This window comes from Pleurodeles waltl, chromosome 4_1 (genome assembly GCF_031143425.1).
Source record: "Pleurodeles waltl isolate 20211129_DDA chromosome 4_1, aPleWal1.hap1.20221129, whole genome shotgun sequence".
In the NCBI taxonomy this organism is placed as follows: Eukaryota; Metazoa; Chordata; class Amphibia; order Caudata; family Salamandridae; genus Pleurodeles; species Pleurodeles waltl.
Window position 1 is genome coordinate 399,489,239 of NC_090442.1, and position 21,492 is coordinate 399,510,730.

Below are 21,492 nucleotides of genomic sequence, written 5' to 3' on the forward strand. Positions count from 1 at the left end.
GCAGGGTGGATCGCATATCTTTTGCTCAATGTTCGAAAACGTTCACCATTGAGCGTTTGGATTTCACCAAAATCCAACTTCTTTGTAAACCTCTGGAAGTTTTCCAATGAACCAAGTCCATTTGGAAACAGAGTTACCAGGATCACTAGCTCTGGATGCAAGTTTCCTTCTAGGCAAAGCTGGCTACCCTCCGTAGACCACAATTGAACGGCCTTGGAAAGTCTGATCAGGAAACGCTTTCCCACAGGTTTTGGAGCAATACCTTGAAGCTAGAACTCATGTTTGAAGGAAATCTCCTACTTTCCTTCATATGACAAAACGGGCTTTCCTTGTCAGAAAGCTCTTCTCTTCTTCTTTCCAGGTCTGTTTGGAGATTCAGTGAGCTGTACATTATGGCTTTGAGGGGCCAGTTTGGTTTGTCAATGGAAGGTTAGATCGAATTGCCCCTAAAGTGTGCCCTTCCACCTTTGCTAAATGTAGGATGTATATAACCTATTATGGGAGAGTCCCTAATGGTGTAGGAAGTCTCCCAGAGTTCGTTGAAGGCAACACTTAGAATTGAAGACCTCTTTAATGGCAAGGCAGAGCTCCTCCCTAACCTTAAGCCTGCATATAGGATTTTAAGGTCATCCCTCTCGACAAAGTAAGTTCTGTAAATTCTAGTAAGCCTTCATGCAGGACATCTTACAGGAATAGGAGCCTGTGAGTCTTGAGAGGGCCCAGAGCTGAACAGGGGAATGTTATTGAAAGGCAATTATTATTATCTTCTAGGGTGGACTCAATCCAAGTAAAGCCCCTACGCCTTATCGCCTGTCTTTTTGTATAGAAATCCTGTGATGATATCCAGATCCCAATGTCACAGAAGGGTCATTTATTTGTGACTTCTAAAGACCCCAGAAGGTGCAATTATTTCAGTACTTTATTCTGGCTGAAGAGGTATATAATATTCGATTGCTATTATCTCGAAACCGTAGGGAATACGTTATTTCAGCTTTCAGATATGATAATGACAGGACAATCATATCCAAAACCCTGTAGCTACCACTAGAGTGATATTATGAACAAATAGGTAAAGAAATTTAGCTTAGAGGCCAAACACAGTTCACATGAGACTGCTTTGTTAAGGGGAGAAAGGGTCAGATGTATGAATATTAGGAATAGCGATTTCCAAATAGTGATTTTTAGCAAATTGCTTTTATTTTTTAATTAGACATTCCTAGTAGGTCATACATTGACCTACCTCATGAATATCTCATCAATAATAATGAGGCAGGTCACAATTTGCATCTCTTTAGGAATGACAGCCTTCATAGGGATGGTGGACTGTTGAGGTCAGCAGACTGCCAAGTCTGTGATTGGTTTCAAATTTAGCAATCTTTTTTATAAAAAAAATGCAGGCCATTTTCCATAAAGGAAAATGGGTTGCATTTAAAAAAAAAAGAAAAAAAAAAGAAACATTTAACTTTAATTTTGTAAGAGTAGGCAGTGGTCCGTGGGACCACTGCCTGCTCTGAGAAATATGATTTCTTCACATTCTCAAAGGGGAAATTAAGAATGGCTAACCACCTCCTTTGAGGTTAATGTTTTGTGACCTGAATATTGGTTGCAAAACATTAGTAAATACCACTATGACTAAGAAATTCAAAGGGACACCCTAAACATGCCCTTTCTAAATAACAAATTGGTATATGGCCGCAAAACCAAATTGAGAATCGAGTATGCATTACAAATCACAATCTGAGGTTGATATATCAGAAAAAGTCTTGCGGTTGCAAATGTCACATTGAATCCTTAAAAACTCTTCGTACATCTGACCCAAAATCTCTTACAACATAAGTTCATATCTTAACCATAGTTAATGCTGGCCTGGCCCGGAACAATAACTACTAAAGTACTTCTACAACATTGAATGTTTCAGAATTAATCCCTGACACATTGTCAGCTCAGTCTCCTTGTAAATGGGGATGTGCTGAGAGGTAGATGGTAACTTAATTTAATATAGTGTAAGTCTCTGAGGCCTGGGACTATTGCAGCAAAAAAAAAAAAGTGATGTTTGGCTTAATCACAGACATGGGCCAGTGCTTTTGCCACATTGAAGTCCATCATGGAAGGCGGCCCTGGTGACCCCAAGTGATATTTAGACATCGTACCGAATATCACTTAAATGTGTCCAATCATCCCTGCCATTACCTGTGAATATTAGTATTCCTTATGCGACCTATCATGGTACTACACATCACTGGCACTGACTGTGTAGCCTTCTAGTGTACAGAGTTAGGGCTTGATTATGACCTTGACAGAGGTGATTACTCTGCCACCAACGTGACGGATATCCCGTCCGCTGTATTACAAGTTCCATTATACCCTAAGGAACTCATAAAACGGCAAAGGGAAATCCGTCACGTTTGTGGCAGAGTATCCCACCCACCAAGGTCGTAATGAGGCCCATTGTCTATTTCCACCAGAGAGACTGAACTCCCTACAGACTCAACACCCACACCAATATGTTTTGAGCACTATGACCCCTTCACTACAGCCTTCTAGGTCTTGTGAAAGGCTGTATTTGCACAGCTTTTTGTAGACAATATTTATTTGTTAACCACAACACCATGAACTCTGACTCAGTGAAACGTGGAGAAGTTTGAAACTTGGTTAACTGATTAATCTCGGTCTCTCTGGAGCCAAATAATCTGATATCGAATAGTTGCCATTTGAAATACACTATTAGCCCAGAAGTACCACATCATTGGCTAAGCCAATCAGACTGGCGTTTTGTTAGGGGAAGCATGCAGACTACCAGAACAATAGGCAGTTATGTGCATATCCCTCCTGATATGCAGCCATCAATACAAACAGGCTAAGAGGCAGGATATTACTTGTTAGCTGGTATAGTACTATCCTAAAATTGTCACAGATGACTAAACATGATAGAAAATCACAAAAGAGGGAATAAGGGAGCAGCTTTGTGAATAAATGAGCTTCCCCAAAATAGAGAAATAATGGGTAATGGACCTTAGGTTTCTAGTTTGCAAGAAGGAAGAGGCAGAGGAAAATAGGCTGCATATGTTGGAAAGGGTAGGAAGTATAAATCAATCATAGACTCAGCAGTGTAAAGAAACAAGGACTGACTGCAAACCATTTTCCCTCAGCCACAAACCCACACATTGGGGCTGATGCACACAAACAAAAAACATAGAGTCACTCCTACTGTTCCACACAACAGGGATGTAGTCAGTCAGCATGCAATCGGGTGCATGTAGAAGAGCTAAGAGACAGGAGGAGATAAAGAGGGACGCACTGAAGGATGAATGGAGATTTCATTTCCATTTGGTCTTTAGACACAATACTGAAAGTATCAAATCTTAGGTAGAGAAAAGATTAGTGTCAAAGCACGTTCACTCCCTTTCCTCTCAATACAAAGATTACTTCTACTGTGGAATGGGGTACTTCAGTGTCCATGCCCTTTCAAATATTGCACTTTTAGAATAAATACTTGTCTGTAACAATGCAGCACTCTCTGCATGCCCTATTCCATCTTTGGCATTCTTGCTGTATTTATACATGTGTAGAGCAACAATTTAGTAATTTAATTTCTTTAATACTAACATATAATTCAGTTATATTTTCTAGGTGGCTTCTTGTTAGACTTGGGCATCTCTGAAGGGTCACTTCCAAACACTCCTCTTGTTTTCTGAAATTTGTTTTTGTTGGCATTAGGACTCAGTACACTTTATCACTACTAACCTGTGCTTTTTTACCACTACTAACCAGTGCTAAAGTGCTTAGACTTTTTCCCTAAAACATGCTTAAACTGAGTGGCACATTTAATTTACTAGTAATTATACCTAGTATGTTGTATAAGTACCCAGTGCCTGCATGGTAAATGCTACTAGTGGGCTTGCAACACACATTGTGACACCTACTACAGTAGCCCTTTAAAGTATGTTTCAGGTCTACCACTGCAGAGTGTGTACAGATTTAATGAGCAAATTTGACCTGACAAAATAAACCATTTTCCAGGCCTAAACTTTCCTTTAGGGGACCGCTAAACAGCCTACAGGGTAGGATACATTACATTAAACATGTTTGGCATGTGCTTTGGGGTTTTACTTGTCCTGGTAGTGAGAACCTCTTAAATATGTTATGTGCTACTGTAAGGCCTACCTCTCTCACAGGATAACATAGGATACTGTAATGCCTATGTTAGAAATGGGGACTTTGGTTGGCAGTCAGGTTACCCCGTGTCCAAGCAAGGACACTCACTCTAATCAAGGCAAAGGAGAAACACACCTAGTTAGCCCCCACTCACCCCCTTGGTAGCTTGGCATGAGCAGGCAGGCTTAACTCAGAAGCAATGTGTAAAGTATTTGTACCAACACACACAGTAATACAGTGAAAACACTACAAAATGGACACCACACTAGTTTAGAAAAATAGCCAATATTTATCTAAATCAAACAAGACCAGAACAACAAAAATCCAACATACACAAGTTAAAATATGATTTTTCAAAAGAAGAAGAACCTTACTCCATAGAAAACAATGGAAACGATGATTTTGCACAAAGTATCTGGTTTGCATCAAAAATGAATCTGCACGGGTGAGCATGCGTCGGAAAAGTCAGCAGTGTCATTTCCTTCCTCGCAAGGGAGAGCGTGCGTTGTTTCTTCTCTGGTCGGGGTGGCGATGCGTAATTTTTCTTCCTTGCAAGAGAGTGATGATTCGATTTCCAGATGGGGAATCTCGGATCCACACAGAGTAAGATTGACTTTTATGCCCAGGCACAATGCGTGGAAAATCCAGTCGCACGGTGGTAGAAAACCGCACTGCATGGGGTTTGCATCGTTATTAGCAGCCGCAAGCTGGTGTTGCGCGTTGTTTCTCTAGCTGCAATGCTTCGATCTCTCAGCCGCAATGCAGGTTGAGCATTGATTTAAGCCGCAAATCTGGTGTTGCGTCATTTATCAGCTGCGTTGCAGATGGTGCGTCGAAAATTTCCCCGCACGGCGTTCTGTTTGTGGATTTTCAGCTCCTAGGCTGCCAACTTCACCTTTCAAGGGCCCAGAGAGTCTATAGGACACCACTTGGCAGGGCAGGAGTCCCAGCAGAGAGTCCAGGTGCTGGCAGAGGAAGTCTTTGATGGCCCTGAGACTTTAAAACAGGAGGCAAGCTCAGTTCAAGCCCTTGGAGATTCTTCTCAAGCAGGAATGCACAACAAAGTCCAGTCTTTGTCCCAATTCACAGGCAGAAGCAGCAACTGCAGGACAGCATAACAAAGCACAGTTACAGCCAGGGGCAGCACTTCTCAGCTCTTCGGCTCTTCTCCTTGGCAGAGGTTCCTCTTGAATCCAACAGTGATCTTGATGAAATCTAAAGAATGGGGTTTTGGGTCCACTACTTACACCCCCTCCTGCCTTTGAAGTAGGCAAACGTAAAAAAGAAAGTCTCTGTTGTTCACAAGGTCCTGCCTTGCCCAGGCTACATCCCAGACACACACCAAGGGGTTGGAGACTGCATTGTGAAAGGGCAGGCACAGCCCATTCAGGTTTAAGTGACCACACATCCTTCCACTGTAGCACAGATGGCCCATCAGGGTATGCAGGCTACACCCCAGCTCCCTTTGTCTCACTGTCTAGAGAGGATTCACAAATAGCCCAACTGTCAAGCTGACCCAGACAGGCAAACCACAAACATGCAGAGTCATAGAATGGTTAAAGCAAGAAAATGCATACTTTCTAAAAGTGACATTTTCAAACTAACAATCTAAAAACTAACTTTACTAAAAGATGTATTTGTAAATTGTGAGTTCATAGACATCAAACTCTATCTGCTCCCAAAGGGAATCTGCACTTTCAAATTATTTAAAGGCAGCCCCCATGTTAACCTATGAGAGAGTGCAACAGTGAAAACCAAATTTAGCAGTATTTCACTATTAGGGCATGTAAAACACACCAGTACATGTCCAAGCTTTAGCATACACTGCACACTGCCCATGGGGCTACCTAGGGCCTTCCTTAGGGGTGCCTTATATGTATGAAAAGGGAAGGTTTAGGCCTGGCAAGTGGGTACAGTGGCCAGGTCAAATTGGCAGTGTAAGACTACACACACAGACACTGCAGTGGCAGGTCTCGGACATGATTACAGGGCTATTCATGTGGGTGGCACAATCAGTGCTGCAGGCCCACTGGTAGCATTTGATTTACAGGCCCTGGCACCTCTAGTATACTTTACCAGGGACTTACAAGTAAAACAAATATGTCAATCATGGATAAACCAATGAACAAAACAATTTACACAGAGAGCATATGCACTTTAGCACTGGTAAAGTGTCCAGAGTCCTAAAGCCATAACAAACAGGTCAGTACAAATAAGAGGAAGGAGGCAAAAAGATTGGGGATGGCCCTGCAAACAGGGCCAGGTCCAGCAGCCTACCTCTTCCATTGGATAACATTGGGCATCCTTATTACAATTAATAACTGCTAACTTTTGATTGGGAACTGGTATGACAAGTACCCAAGGCCTGTAAGTTAAGTGCTACTAGTGGGCCTGCAGGAAACATTGTGACACCCACTACAGTAGCCCTTTAAGACACGTCTCAAGACTACTACTGCAACCTGTGTGCAGTTTTAAACTGCCAAGTTGACGTGACAATATAAACCCTCTTCCAGGCATAAAATCCTTCTTTTCAATTGATAAGGTAATCTCTAAACAGCCTGCAGATTAGGATACATTATATTTAAAAAGAAGGACATGTGTTTTTAGGTGTTACATTTCCCAGTAGTGAAAACTTCCTACATTTGTTATACACTACTGTAATGGCTAACTCGCTCATAGGATAACATTGGGTTACCTTCTTACAATTAATAACTGCTAACTTGTGATTAGGAACAGGCAGAAATGTCATGTTTGGTCTCAAGTGAATAATAATTTAAAATCATTTCAAAATGTAAAGTCAGATTTTAAGTCACAATTCTGAAAATGCCATTTTAAAAAAGTTGGCATTCTCTTGTCCTAACCATATGGTGCCTGTAGGAAGTTGGCTCTGTATGTGCTATTTCAAAGTAAGGAATAGCATGCACAGAGTCCAAGGGTTCCCCTTAGAGGTAAAATAGTGGTAAAAATAGATAATACTAATGCTCTATTTTGTGGTAGTGTGGTCGAGCAGTAGGCTTATCCAAGGAGTAGTGTTAAGCATTTGTTGCACATACACATAGACAATAAATGAGGTACACACACTCAGAGACAAATCCAGCCAATAGGTTTTTGTATAGAAAAATATCTTTTCTTAGTTTATTTTAAGAACCCCAGGTTCAAATTCTACATGTAATATCTCATTCGAAAGGTATTGCAGGTAAGTACTTTAGGAACTTTAAATCATAAAAATTGCATGTATACTTTTCAAGTTATTCACAAATAGCTGTTTTAAAAGTGGACACAGTGCAATTTTCACAGTTCCTAGGGGAGGTAAGTATTTGTTAGGTTAACCAGGTAAGTAAGACACTTACAGGGCTTAGTTCTTGGTCCAAGGTAGCCCACCGTTGGGGGTTCAGAGCAACCCCAAAGTCACCACACCAGCAGCTCAGGGCCGGTCAGGTGCAGAGTTCAAAGTGGTGCCCAAAACACATAGGCTAGAATGGAGAGAAGGGGGTGCCCCGGTTCCGGTCTGCTTGCAGGTAAGTACCCGCGTCTTCGGAGGGCAGACCAGGGGGGTTTTGTAGGGCACCGGGGGGGACACAAGCCCACACAGAAATTTCACCCTCAGCAGCGCGGGGGCGGCCGGGTGCAGTGTAGAAACAAGCGTTGGGTTTGTAATGGAAGTCAATGGGAGATCTAGGGATCTCTTCAGCGCTGCAGGCAGGCAAGGGGGGGGTTCCTCAGGGAAACCTCCACTTGGGCAAGGGAGAGGGACTCCTGGGGGTCACTCCTCCAGTGAAAGTCCGGTCCTTCAGGTCCTGGGGGCTGCGGGTGCAGGGTCTCTCCCAGGTGTCGGGACTTAGGATTCAAAGAGTCGCGGTCAGGGGAAGCCTCGGGATTCCCTCTGCAGGCGGCGCTGTGGGGGCTCAGGGGGGACAGGTTTTTGTACTCACAGTCTTAGAGTAGTCCTGGGGTCCCTCCTGAGGTGTTGGATCGCCACCAGCCGAGTCGGGGTCGCCGGGTGCAGTGTTGCAAGTCTCACGCTTCTTGCGGGGAGCTTGCAGGGTTTTTTAAAGCTGCTGGAAACAAAGTTGCAGCTTTTCTTGGAGCAGGTCCGCTGTCCTCGGGAGTTTCTTGTCTTTTCGAAGCAGGGGCAGTCCTCAGAGGATGTCGAGGTCGCTGGTCCCTTTGGAAGGCGTCGCTGGAGCAGGATCTTTGGAAGGCAGGAGACAGGCCGGTGAGTTTCTGGAGCCAAGGCAGTTGTCGTCTTCTGGTCTTCCTCTGCAGGGGTTTTCAGCTAGGCAGTCCTTCTTCTTGTAGTTGCAGGAATCTAATTTTCTAGGGTTCAGGGTAGCCCTTAAATACTAAATTTAAGGGCGTGTTTAGGTCTGGGGGGTTAGTAGCCAATGGCTACTAGCCCTGAGGGTGGGTACACCCTCTTTGTGCCTCCTCCCAAGGGGAGGGGGTCACAATCCTAACCCTATTGGGGGAATCCTCCATCTGCAAGATGGAGGATTTCTAAAAGTCAGAGTCACCTCAGCTCAGGACACCTTAGGGGCTGTCCTGACTGGCCAGTGACTCCTCCTTGTTGCTTTCTTTGTTCCCTCCAGCCTTGCCGCCAAAAGTGGGGGCCGTGGCCGGAGGGGGCGGGCAACTCCACTAAGCTGGAGTGCCCTGCTGGGCTGTGACAAAGGGGTGAGCCTTTGAGGCTCACCGCCAGGTGTCACAGCTCCTGCCTGGGGGAGGTGTTAGCATCTCCACCCAGTGCAGGCTTTGTTACTGGCCTCAGAGTGACAAAGGCACTCTCCCCATGGGGCCAGCAACATGTCTCTAGTGTGGCAGGCTGCTGGAACCAGTCAGCCTACACAGCTAGTTGGTTAAGTTTCAGGGGGCACCTCTAAGGTGCCCTCTGTGGTGTATTTTACAATAAAATGTACACTGGCGTCAGTGTGCATTTATTGTGCTGAGAAGTTTGATACCAAACTTCCCAGTTTTCAGTGTAGCCATTATGGTGCTGTGGAGTTCGTGTTTGACAAACTCCCAGACCATATACTCTTATGGCTACCCTGCACTTACAATGTCTAAGGTTTTGTTTAGACACTGTAGGGGCGCAGTGCTCATGCACTGGTACCCTCACCTATGGTATAGTGCACCCTGCCTTAGGGCTGTAAAGCCTGCTAGAGGGGTGTCTTACCTATACTGCATAGGCAGTGAGAAGCTGGCATGGCACCCTGAGGGGAGTGCCATGTCGACTTACTCATTTTGTTCTCACTAGCACACACAGGCTTGTAAGCAGTGTGTCTGTGCTGAGTGAGGGGTCTCTAGGGTGGCATAAGACATGCTGCAGCCCTTAGAGACCTTCCTTGGCATCAGGGCCCTTGGTACTAGAAGTACCAGTTACAAGGGACTTATCTGAATGCCAGGGTGTGCCAATTGTGGATACAATGGTACATTTTAGGTGAAGGAACACTGGTGCTGGGGCCTGGTTAGCAGGGTCCCAGCACACTTCTCAGTCAAGTCAGCATCAGTATCAGGCAAAAAGTGGGGGGTAACTGCAACAGGGAGCCATTTCTTTACAGTGCCTGTAGCCAAGTCCTTGGTTACATGACTGTGAATGGCTTGGCATTTAGCCTTTGTGTATTTTTTCCCAGACAGTGAGACAAAGAGGGACTAAATGTTGGCAAGATGGGCTATCCTGACTGGATGGGTGAGGTGGAGCTATTTTCTGCTCCACTAACATTTTGAAGGCCTGCCTCCAGCATGCTTACAAAGGTACCTGACACCAATCTTTTGTCACCCAAGAAGACGTGGAGCCTGGGCAGGAGAATGAAAGAACTTTCCAGAACCAGATGTGGGCGGTAGCTTTGATGCTACCCTCACTTCAAAGGCTGGCATGAGGTATAAGTATTGGACTGCCCTGCTGCTTGAGATGAGCCTTGAGTTGGCAGGCCTCCTGTGTGAGCTACATAGCAAGCTCCAGGGACCTTGATCTTGTACCTCACCTCTGCTTGAGAGCCCTCAAGTGATGTCTCTCCAGTCCTGGACCTTGGTGGTGGTGTCGAAGCTGCTGCTCCTGACTAACCCTAAAGTTGGGACTTAGAAATATGTCCACTAAAAAGTAGCCTGAGAACCGGCAGAAGACCGGACCTACCTGCTTGTCAATCCACCCAAGGTGCTTCTCCGGTTGGCCTGACTCTGTGGTAGCTTCCGCTACATTCTTCTCCACAGCAGCAAATCCTGTTCAGTGGGACCTCTCGCCTAAGTTATCCAGCCTCGTGGAACCCACATTGGCTACAACCTGAAGCTTCATCCCGCTGAAGATTTTCAACTTCCAATTAAGTGACAAAGGCAGGACACAGAAATCTTCATCGTAACTCCATCTAGCAGCTTCCTGACAATGACGCCTCCTCCTGAAACGTCAGTGGCTGCCTGCCCCTGCTGAACTTTACCTTCTCAGCAACTTTTCTATGAAAATTCTTCTAAGTCCAAAGGTAAGCCGAGACTGGGTCCAATACACCTTGTGTAGCCAAAGAGTGCTCCACTGCGTTCGGCCTAAACTTTTCACTTTGCCCCGATCTTACACATCCAGATACCCACAGTTGGCGCTTTCATTTGTTTAAGTGCTATTGTAGGCTTAAAGCCTTCCAAATTCATAACTCTGGTTTCATTGATTGGATTTAATTCATATTGGTGTCATTTTATTTATTACTGTTTGTTACATAGTGCCTCTAAGTTAAGCTTGACTGTTTCTGTGCCAAGCTACCAAAGTGTTAAGCACAGGTTAATTTCGTAACTTTTGTGGTTACCCCTGACAGGAATTGCGGTTGTTGATCCAGAAAGGACTTTGTCCCTGTCAATCAAAAACCCAATTTCCTACACTCTTTCTACAGCAAGCAATGTGTCCTGAACTTTCCCTTTAGAGATCATTTTTTATCAAAAACATTGGTAAGTGAAACAAAGGAAGACCACAACTACTTGATTGCATTGATTTGTTGACTGAAATGCCAGGATTAAAACACTCTACATGCTGTGCATGGACCAAGCATGCAAAATATTTACTATATTCACACTACTGTAATTAAAAAGTGTCTAGTCATTTCACAAAAAAGAAAAGGGAAAGTTGAAATAAAAATATTGCATAGTTAAAAAAAAAAAAACCTTTTATTGTGCTAAGCATACATTTTGTGTTTATGATTGTAGGAAATTGGACTATTAGTTGTGTGGACTACACAAGTAATAGGTCCCCAATCTCCCCTCACTAGGAACCAAGCACCCCGTTGCAGGAGGTACTGCTGACTAGTAATCACCATTCTGTGGCATGCACTAATAACACTCAGTAAATGATTGCCCAGGCAGTGCTTTTACCTTAAAAAAAAGGAAAAGTACATTTATCAAAAGCACACTACTTAATACTGCGCATTAGTTTACAAATATATACATTACACAGATGGAGAATACCAAAGATGAGATTGCTTAATCACCTTTGACCACCCCCAAAGGGTCATTCCAACATATAAGGTAAGTCTAGGGGCATGGTCAAAGGTTAAAGATCAACAAATCACATGCTAAAAACACCATCATTTTGGACATAAATGCAATAATCCATATTAATTATGTGTACATGCACTTATTAAAGTTAATCAAGCATATCCACCTTGATCAATAATTACTGTCAACATTATTATGCCAATAAAGCATTTTAAAATGATTGAAACACATGTCTGTGTGCTATATATATATTCAAGCCATATAAAATGCAGTCATGAAAACAGCCCATAGAGGACATCACTTCTTGAACACATAAAATGCAATCATAGATACAGCCCCTAGAGTGTACTGATCACCATGTGCTTTACTTAACCCCTGCTGTACCAGGAACGTAATGGCATGGAGCTAAGAGGGAGCGCTAGCGCTCCCTCCGCGGGCTTCCCTCCCACCCCCCCAAGGCAAAGATGGAAGGGGAAGCCCTTCCCCTTCCACCCGACCCCCCCAGTGACGTCTGATGACATCAGTGCGCATTTGTGCACTGACCTCATCAGAGGCCACTTCCAGCGCGATCGGAAGAGAAATGCTTTGCATTTCTCTTCCGATCATGTGACGGGGGCCTGAGAGGTTTCAAAGGTAAGGAAAGGAATTTCCTTCCCTTTGAAGTCTCTCAGAGCATTTGAGAAGACGGATCATAAAGCGATCCGGCTTCTGAAATGGCCACTAGACGTTAGGGATTTATTTTCATAAAGGAAACTGGCATAAGGGGAGCGACCCCTTAGGCAAGGGTCGCTCCCCAGCGGACAACTATGTTCAAGGCCTTTTCTGCGCCCCCTGGTGGCAGATCGACCGATTGTTATTCGGCCGATCTGCGCCCAGGGGGGCAGAAACCTCTAGGCACTAGAGATCATTTTTTTTGTTTTTTTTTTTAGAGGTGGGGAGCGACCCCTTAGACAAGGGTTGCTCCCCTGGGGGGCAAATTGTATTTAGACCATTTCTGTTAGGCCAATCGGCCCCCAAGGGGGGGCAGAAACCACTTAGGCACCGAGGATTTGTTTTTGTGCGCCAATTTCATGCAAGGGAAGCAACCCCTTAGGCAAGGGTCGCTCCCCGGGGGAGAGCCAAATATATTTTAGGCCATTTCTGCCCCCCTGGGGCAGATCAGCCTATTGTTATTAGGCCAGTGGGGGCGAAAACGTCTAGGCACCAGGGATAACTTTTTTTTGTTTTGTTTTTTTAGAGGTGGGGAGCGACCCCTTAGGCAAGGGTCGCTCCCCTGGGGGGGGGGGCACATTTATTTTTGGCCATTTCTGCTCCCCTTGCGGGTAGATTGGCGTATTTCTCTTAGGCCGATCTGCCCCGGGGGGGGGGGGGCAGAAACCACTTAGGCACCAGGGATTGGTATGTGTGTATGTGTGTTTTCTTTAGGGGGAAGCACCTTGGGTAAGGGTCGCTCCCCATGGGGGCACATTACTGTTGACCATATCTGCCCCCCTTGGAGGCAGATTGGCCCTTTTTTGGAAGGCCCATCTGCCCCCAAGGGGGGGCAGAAAGCCCACCAGAGACCAGGGAAGTTTTTTTTCTTCTCCAAAATAAGAGGGTTGGGTATGGCCATACCCCCACCCCAAATAAATGGGGCCAAAGATGTTCTGCCCACCAGTGGGCAGATGAGGCCATTACCCCTGATCCACATCCCGGGGGGAAGAAAGTCTACTAGAGGCCAGGGAATTAAAAAAAAAAAAAAAAATAGTGGGGTGGTGGCTACCAACCAGTATGGACCTGGTTATGCCCCCACCCCAACAGAAGGGGTAACAGTCTTTCAGCTCTCCCCCGCACTCTAAAACATCTTATCCCACAGCAAGCAAGAAGACGTTTGATTATTTTGGGTTTTGGTTTTATATTTGGGTCATGAGAGCTTGGCTAACTCTCAAAATCGTCCCACTTGGAATGGTGAGGGCTGCACTTTATGGACTTTGGGACGCTGCCATGTAGAAAACTCCACAAAACCCATCTGAAAACTTAACATCTGGGTGATTCCAGGGTGGTGTGTTTCACATGCACCCACACCATTTTCTTACCGACAATGCCCTGCAAACCTCCAACTTTGCTGGAAATCACACATTTTTCCCACGTTTTTGTGATGGAACCTTCCGGAATCTGCAGGAATCCACAAAATTCCTACCACCCAGCACTGTCTCATCTATACCGATAAAAATTCTGCTGCACTTGTCAGCCTAAAAATGTTTTTTTTCAAACTGTCCTTCTGGACCCGCTTTGGTTCCCCCTCAATTTCGACATGTTTTTGGCTCTTCCTTGTCACAAGCACTTGGCCCACCTATACAAGTGAGGTATCATTTTTACTGGGAGACTGAGGGTAATGTTGGGTGGTAGGAAATTTGTCCTGGTGCGGTGATCCCACACAGAAATGTGGGAAGAATTGATTTTTTTGCTAAGTTTGAGGTTTGCTAAGGATTCTGGGGATCTACGCAAGTCAAACCTCCCTGGACTCTCTCGGTGTCTAGTTTTCAGAAATGTCTGGGCCTGGTAGGTTTCCCTAGATGGCTGCTGAGCCCGAGACCAAAAACGCAGGTGCTCCCCCCGCAAAAACAGGTAGTTTTGTGTTTGATAATTTTGATGTGTCCAGATAGTGTTTTGGGGCATTTCCTTTCGTGGGCAGTAGGCCTACCCACAAAAGTGAGGCACCATTTTTATTTGGAGACTTGAGGGAACGCTGGGTGGAAGGAAATTTGTGGCTCCTCTCTGATTCCAGGACTTTCTGTCACCGAAATGAGAGGAAAAAGTGTTTTTTGGGCCAAATTTTGAGGTTTGCAAAGGATTCTGGGTAACAGAACCTGGTCAGAGCCCCTCAAGTCACCCCATCTTGGATTCCCCTAGGTGTCTAGTTTTCAAAACTGTGCAGGTTTGCTAGGTTTCCCTAGGTGTCGGCTGAGCTAGAGGCCAAAATCCATAGCTAGGCACTTTGCAAAAAACACCTCTGTTTTCTTTGTGAAAATATGATGTGTTAACGTTGTGTTTTCGGTCATTTTCTGTCGCGGGTGCTAGGCCTACCCACCCAAGTGAGGTACCATTTTTATCGGGAGACTTGGGGGGGGGACAGAATAGGAAAACAAGTGTTATTGCCCCTTGTCTTTCTCTACATTTGTTCCTTCCAAATGTAAGACAGTGTGCAAAAAAAGACGTCTATTTGAGAAATACCCTGTAATTCACATGCTAGTATGGGCACCCCGGAATTCAGAGATGTGCAAATAACCACTGCTTCTCAACAACTTATCTTGTGGCCATTTTGGAAATACAAAGGTTTTCTTGATACCTATTTTTCACTTTTTATATTTCAGCAAATGAATTGCTGTATACCCAGTATAGAATGAAAACCCATTGCAAGGTGCAGCTCATTTATTGGCTTTGGGTACCTAGGGTTCTTGATAAACCTACAAACCCTATATATCCCCACATCCAGAAGAGTCCAGCTGATGTAACGGTATATTGTTTTCAGGAAAAAGTTACACAGTAAAATGTGGAGAAAAATTGCTGTTCTTTTCACCTCAATTTCAATATTCTTTTATCTCAGCTGTTATTTTCGGTTGGAAACACTTGTAGGATCTACACAAATGACCCCTTGCCAAATTCAAAATTTTCTCTACTTTTCAGAAATGTTTAGCTTTCTGGGATACAGCATTGGTTTCTCACCCATTTCTGTCACTAACTGGAAGGAGGCTGAAAGCACAAAAAATAGTAAAAATGGGGTATGTCCCAGTAAAATGTCTAAATTGTGTTGAAAAATTGGGTTTTCTAATTCAAGTCTGCCTGTTCCTGAAAGCTGGGAAGATGGTGATTTTACCATCGCAAACTCTTTGTTGATGCCATTTTCAGGGGAAAAAATCACAAGCCTTCTTCTGCATCCCTTTTTTCCCATTTTAAAAAAAAAACGATTTTTTTGCTGTATTTTGGCTAATTTCTTGGTCTCCTTCAGGGGAACCCACAAAGTCTGGGTACCTCTAGAATCCCTAGGATGTTGGAAAAAAGGGACGCAAATTTGGCATGGGTAGCTTATGTGGAGAAATAGTTAAGAGGGCCTAAGCTCAAACTGCCCTAAATAGCAAAAAAATGGCTGGCACAGGAGGGGAAAAGCCCTAGCAGCGAAGGGGTTAAACATATTTAGGCCATAACAGAGGCAGCCATACAATACACCCTTACAAAGCACTGCATGCTTAGCTGCAGACCAAAAGCTTTAGCCTTGGCAGTGCTTCAAAGAATTTAGTAAAAATCCCAAAGGTTCATGGTTTCCTGGACTCCGCAAACGTGGAGTCAGTTGTCCAAAGTTTACTTCATGGGGGCTGCTATCACTTCTACAGCTCCCCACAACACTTTTTAAATTAGATGGTGGTGCCCCTGATGCCCTGAGGGCCATCGCTAGGCAAAAGGAATATTAAAAATGGCAAGCCCCACATGGCATTATTGGGTGCTCCAGCCAGGCCCAGTATCTAATGAATGAGCATCTTTTCTGTTGAGCCAGGGAAAGCTGATGTTTGCTTTTCCTGGTGTGCGGCTTCACGCTGCGTGCCTCGTTTCAATTTTTAATGTTTTGTTCTTGATCCTGGGGTGAGTATTCCCACCCAGACACCTTGTGAGTGTCCCATTCTGTGGGCATTTTCAGCAAGAAATCTCCAAAGCTCCAGAGTGCCAGTGTGACCAATCTATGTCAGGCATCCAGTCTTCTGTTTCACAGTGATGGGTGGAGTTCAGCGTCATCCAGCCCTGGAAGGATTTTTCTTTTTAAAAAGTGACAAAGTCCTATCCTGCATTAGGTCTTAGAAGAAGATGCAGTGCTTTTTTTTTAAAGTTACATATTCCCTTTTTTTAAGTATGACTTAGAAGCATTTTTGAACTTTTTGATTTCTAGACTTTCACTGGGACCAATCCTCTTGATGTATCCAACCAAGTACATTGCGGTCAGCCTCAAATCACACCTAGGTCCCAATCTTTATTCCATAATTTATTACTGGTTGTTAGAAATGGGGTTTCTGGTTGGCTAGGGTATGCACCTCAGCCAGGCAGAACCTACCAACTCTAGTCAGGCTAGGGAGTTACACATCCAAGATAACCCCTGCTCACCCCCTTGGTAGCTTGGCACGAGCAGTCAGGCTTAACCCGGAGGCAATGTGTAAAGCGTTTGCACAACACACACAACACACATGACGCAAAATGTACACCACAAAGTAAGCACAACACTGAGCTATGTAAAAATAATCTGTATTGCACATAACATAATTAGACCAACATTACACGTAAGTAATACCCTGCTACCTTAGCAGTTGTCAGAATGTTACACAAGTTACTAATACTCTGCAAGAATATGCAGTTGTCACATTAGAACACGTAAGTACTCAGGATTCTGCAACATAAGCAGTAGTCAGGAATTAGAGTAAAAGATATATGCACTTGTCATGAACAATCCCTAAATAAAAGAACCATTAGAGAAGATATCACAAGCCATATAATTACATATCAGCTAGACATGCCCATAAAAGGAACACAAGCACATATATGTAGAAGCAGTAACCAGGAAGGAAATAGAAAACATCCACAAGTCTGTATTAGGCTTCTAGAGCCTAGATTTCCTAAAGAGTACCTGGTTTCTGGCTGAAGAGGCACTTGGGGGCCTACCTCGTGGTGGGGGCCTGCCTCGACCTCCTCACACCCTGTCCGTTGGGTGGGGGCCGGGCGTGGCCCAGCAACAATTGCGGAGTAAAGGCGAGAACGGACCTTCGTCGAGGTCTCTCTTCCCGATTTTTGGGCTAGGTGTACAAAGATGCCCAAAAAAAGAGCGTCCTGCTCCTTGCGCAGCGACCGGGAAAGGGGGGCGCTCCCCGCGCCTTCCCCGAGTCCAGCCTCGGGGTGAAAGGGAGCTCGGACCCCTCCGGGGGCCCGAGAGAAACACTCGCCTGCACCTGATGTGGTGCTCGAGTCAGGGAAGCCGCTCCCGAGCCACCGGGAGGCTTCCTGCAGGATCGTAGGCGGCTGGTGCCCCGGGGGCGCTCCCAGAAGTGGGAGGTGCCTCGGGGTTGCCGAGAGGAGCACGCTTGCTCCGGACCCTTTGTTTGTGTGCTCCGGGGGCACTGAGCAAAGTGCGATCCCCGCACTCTGAGTAAATTGACAAACCCGGCTGCGGCAGTGATCCGGGGGAGTAAATCAAGCACTTCCAAAGCGCTAAAGTAAGTTTTGAGACCCGGGCTGCGGTGGTGTCCTTGGACAGAGGTAAAGTGCTTTTCAGACTGCTTAGGGCAATGTTAAAGCCCGGGCTGCGGCAGTGATCCTCTTCTGCAGTTCCAAGAGAGCGCTCTTTCCAGCGCTTAGTCAAGACCTACAGAGATCGGTACAGGGGTCAGGGGCACAGCACCCTGCCCCTGGGAGCAACCAAGGAGACAAGGGAGCACAGGGTTGGTGGGCCCAGCTACAGGCCAGCACAAGGGGTGCAGGTGGTGCCAGTCCTTCTAGTGACCAGGCAGGTCACAGGTCAGCACAGCAGCAGCAGTCCAAGGTGGTTTCCTGGTGAGTCCATTCCTCAGCATTCTGTGTCTAGTTTCAAGTTCCAAGAATGTTCAAATTGTGGGGAAAATTCCCCTGTACTTATAGTCAGTTCTTACAGTGTTTTACAGTGGTAGGGAGAGGAGGTTCCAGCCAGTTACAACTGGTTCTGGGAGTGCCCCCTCTCTCCTTTCAGCACAGGCTCCAAACATCAGTGGGGGGTTAACGACCCTATTGTGTGAGGCCAGGGCAAAGACTTTACAAATGCAGGTGTGCCCCGCCTCTCCCTTCTCTCAGCCCAGGAAGGCTTTACAATATGTAGATGCACCTGTGTGTCACCTCCACCCTCCCTGTGTTCAGGCTGTCTGAGAAGTATGCACAAAGCCCCAACTGTCAGTCTGCCCAGACGTTGATTGGAGACAAGCTGCAAAACACCAAAGTTATAAGCACAGATAAATGCGCACTTTCTAGAAGTGGCATTTCTGTGATAGTAATAAAAAATACACCTACACCAGTAAGCAGCATTTCTTACCACTGTCACAACCACACCAAACATGCCTACGCTACCCCTCATAAATCAGACAATACCCCTTACACATAAGGCAGGGCATTTCCAATGCAATCCTATGAGGAGGCAGCCCTCACAGCAGTGAGACACCAAGTTAGGCTGTTTGTCACTACCAGGACAGGCCATGCTACATGGCACATGTCCTTCCTTCTACATACATGGCACCCTGCCCAAAGGGCTAGCTAGGGCGTACCTTAGGGGTGACTTACATGTAGTAAAAGGGGAGTTCTGGGCCTGGCAAGTAAATTTAGATGCCAGGTCCCTATGGCAGGAAACTGTGCACACAGGCTCTGCGCTAGCAGGCCTTAGATAGGGTTGACAGGCTACTTCAGTGGGTGGCGCAAGCAGCGCTGCAGGCCCACTAGTAGCATTTAATTTACGGGCCATGGGTATAGGGATACCACTTTACAAGGGAGTTGTAGGTAAATTAAATATGCCAATCAGGTATAATCCAATCATACCAAATTTGTAAGAGAGAGCACGACACTGGTTAGCAGTGAAAAAGTGCTCAGAGTCAAAACGTCAGCCAACAAAGGTCAGAAAAATAAGGAGTCAAAAAGCAAAAAGTCTGGGGAATGACCCTGTAAAAGGGCCAGGTCCAACACTGGTGTTTAGTGCTTCTTGTTGCTATTTTGCTATTTCTACTTAAAAAGTTTAACAATTCATATCTCCAGTACCCGTTTTTGGATTTTCTTTGTTTTGGTATCTTTTTGATTATTACATTTAGCTCTATTTTGCTAATTCAGTTTGGGATTTTTATTGCTTGGCTTTTGTAACTTTATTACTGTTCTGAGACTCTATAGGTTTTTTACACACTTCCCAAAGACTACGCCTGTCAGCTCTCTGTGCTAACTATCTGGAGGCTGCGCTTAAGCTAATTAGGGTTCACCCTGACGTTAGTGTTACTTCGCCTTGAGGAGGGCGACTGCCCCACCCAAATACTACTCTACTTTCTTACAGTTGATGTTTTCAGTATATCACTGCCAAGCTACCATCGTTTTGGTGAATGCCAGGCTGTACAAGCAGCATTTAACATAACACGACATAAAATAACGTAACATGACATAACAAAACACATTAGCATACACAACATAACAATATGTCATTAACTCAATCTCTATCTCAGTCGGTGAAAATAGTCGCCACATAACGTTGTCTACAGTATGGATTAGATTCTGAATTGTTGCCAACATCTAGCTTTAAGATTCCATGAGGTTTAACCATTATATAAAGGCACCTATAGATTTATTAGTACTATTGGCTGAGACACCCATTGTTTCTACGTAGTACACCTGGTTGCTACCCAGCACTATCACAACACGGACGTCCTCTCAGCAGACTCGAATCATGTCATCTCACAAAACAATCATACAACAAGAAATAGATATGTGCAAAAATTACCTATACCATTCATGCAGCTCAAAAACATAGGTGGTGGTCTTGCGCGGTAAGGTGCCAGCCTGCCCCATGCCTGACCGAACACTGTTGTCTGTGTTGTGCTCACGCCACGTCTGGACTTTATATGGGCTCAAGGATTAACATAGGCTTATCGAGGGATGCTCTTTGCAAAGTCAGCTGCATCCTCAGGTTCACTTTTGATGAAGATTAGACACTCCAAGATTAGACACACAGGGCGCAAATGTGATTACTTCTGATTTAAGCCGCACACATAAAGTTACAGAAGTGTGGCACAATCTTGGACACTGAACATTAATGTAGGCCTTTGCAGGAGTATCATGGATGGGACAGAGTGCTCAATTTGAGCCGGTGGCTGAAGGCAGGGGTACCGACACTCATTTTTCGGGACCCAGATCAAGACAGAGAATTCTTACACTGGTTTGTGGCAAAAAGGGGTTGGGCTGGCAAGCAGCTTTTACCGGAGTTTATGAGGTCTCCCTGGGCATTTACTGCAACGTTAAGTCACGTTACTACACACTAGGTTAGACCAATGCCCAGGGCCGCTGTAACCAAGCGGCAGGGAAGGACCAAGCTATGCAGCAGGATTGACTAAATTATATGTCAAGAAAGGCTAGTTAAATGGGGTAATGTGACACATGTGGGGGTATCAGAGCTTCACTATTTTGTCATTTTTTCAGGTCGTGCCCACAAGTGCTCTGATATGTTGTCATCTATCTGTGGCTTTTAACCACGCCAACCCCACGCCCATCACTTTCACTGGTTCCTGGGCTCACCTTTCAGAAATACTTCATCTTTGGTAAATGTTTTTCTTTTGTCCCTTCTTAGGGCAGTTTTGTTATTGCCTTGGCCATCGACCCTGTTACATGGATAATTGCACATTTGCCGATACCTTTGGCTGCGAGCAAACGCCTTTTTCCTTTTGTGTCTTTCCTTCGCGCTCATGCTGGCCGTAGCGCTTTGAATTGGCTTGCTTATGTCAACTGTTTTACTTTTCATTTTCAATTTATGTGGCAAGAAAAGTCCAGTTGGTAATTTACAACACTAATAGCTCTAACTCAAGCAAACGCCAGACCCACTGCATTGCAAATGCTTGTTTATGCCCATACTGCTACTGTTTGGGCAAAATGTTCACTTCCTTAGAATCTACTTAAAACCTGGACACAACCAATCAGTGGATTTGTAAAGCGCACTACTCACTCGTGAGGGTCCCAAGGTGCTGAGGAGGGGAGGGGGAGAAGTTGAGGGGGGGAGGTGCTGCTACTGCTCGAACAGTCAGGTCTTGAAAAGTTTCCTGAAGGTAAGGAGGTCTTCGGTCTGGCGCAGGTGGGTGGGAAGAGTGT

The 21,492-nt window shown here is 45.2% G+C and overlaps 1 protein-coding gene across 1 annotated transcript in view; it reads right to left on the reverse strand.

The window, feature by feature from the left end:
* Nucleotides 1–20,212, reverse strand: part of LOC138287793 (guanylyl cyclase inhibitory protein-like) — a 203,257-nt gene extending 183,045 nt beyond the window's left edge. The window contains exon 1 of the mRNA XM_069228625.1: nucleotides 20,135–20,212. Coding sequence (XP_069084726.1) covers nucleotides 20,135–20,202 — 68 coding nt within the window. The 5' untranslated portion in view covers nucleotides 20,203–20,212. The remainder of the gene's footprint in view (nucleotides 1–20,134) is intronic.
* Nucleotides 20,213–21,492: the final 1,280 nt, after the last annotated feature.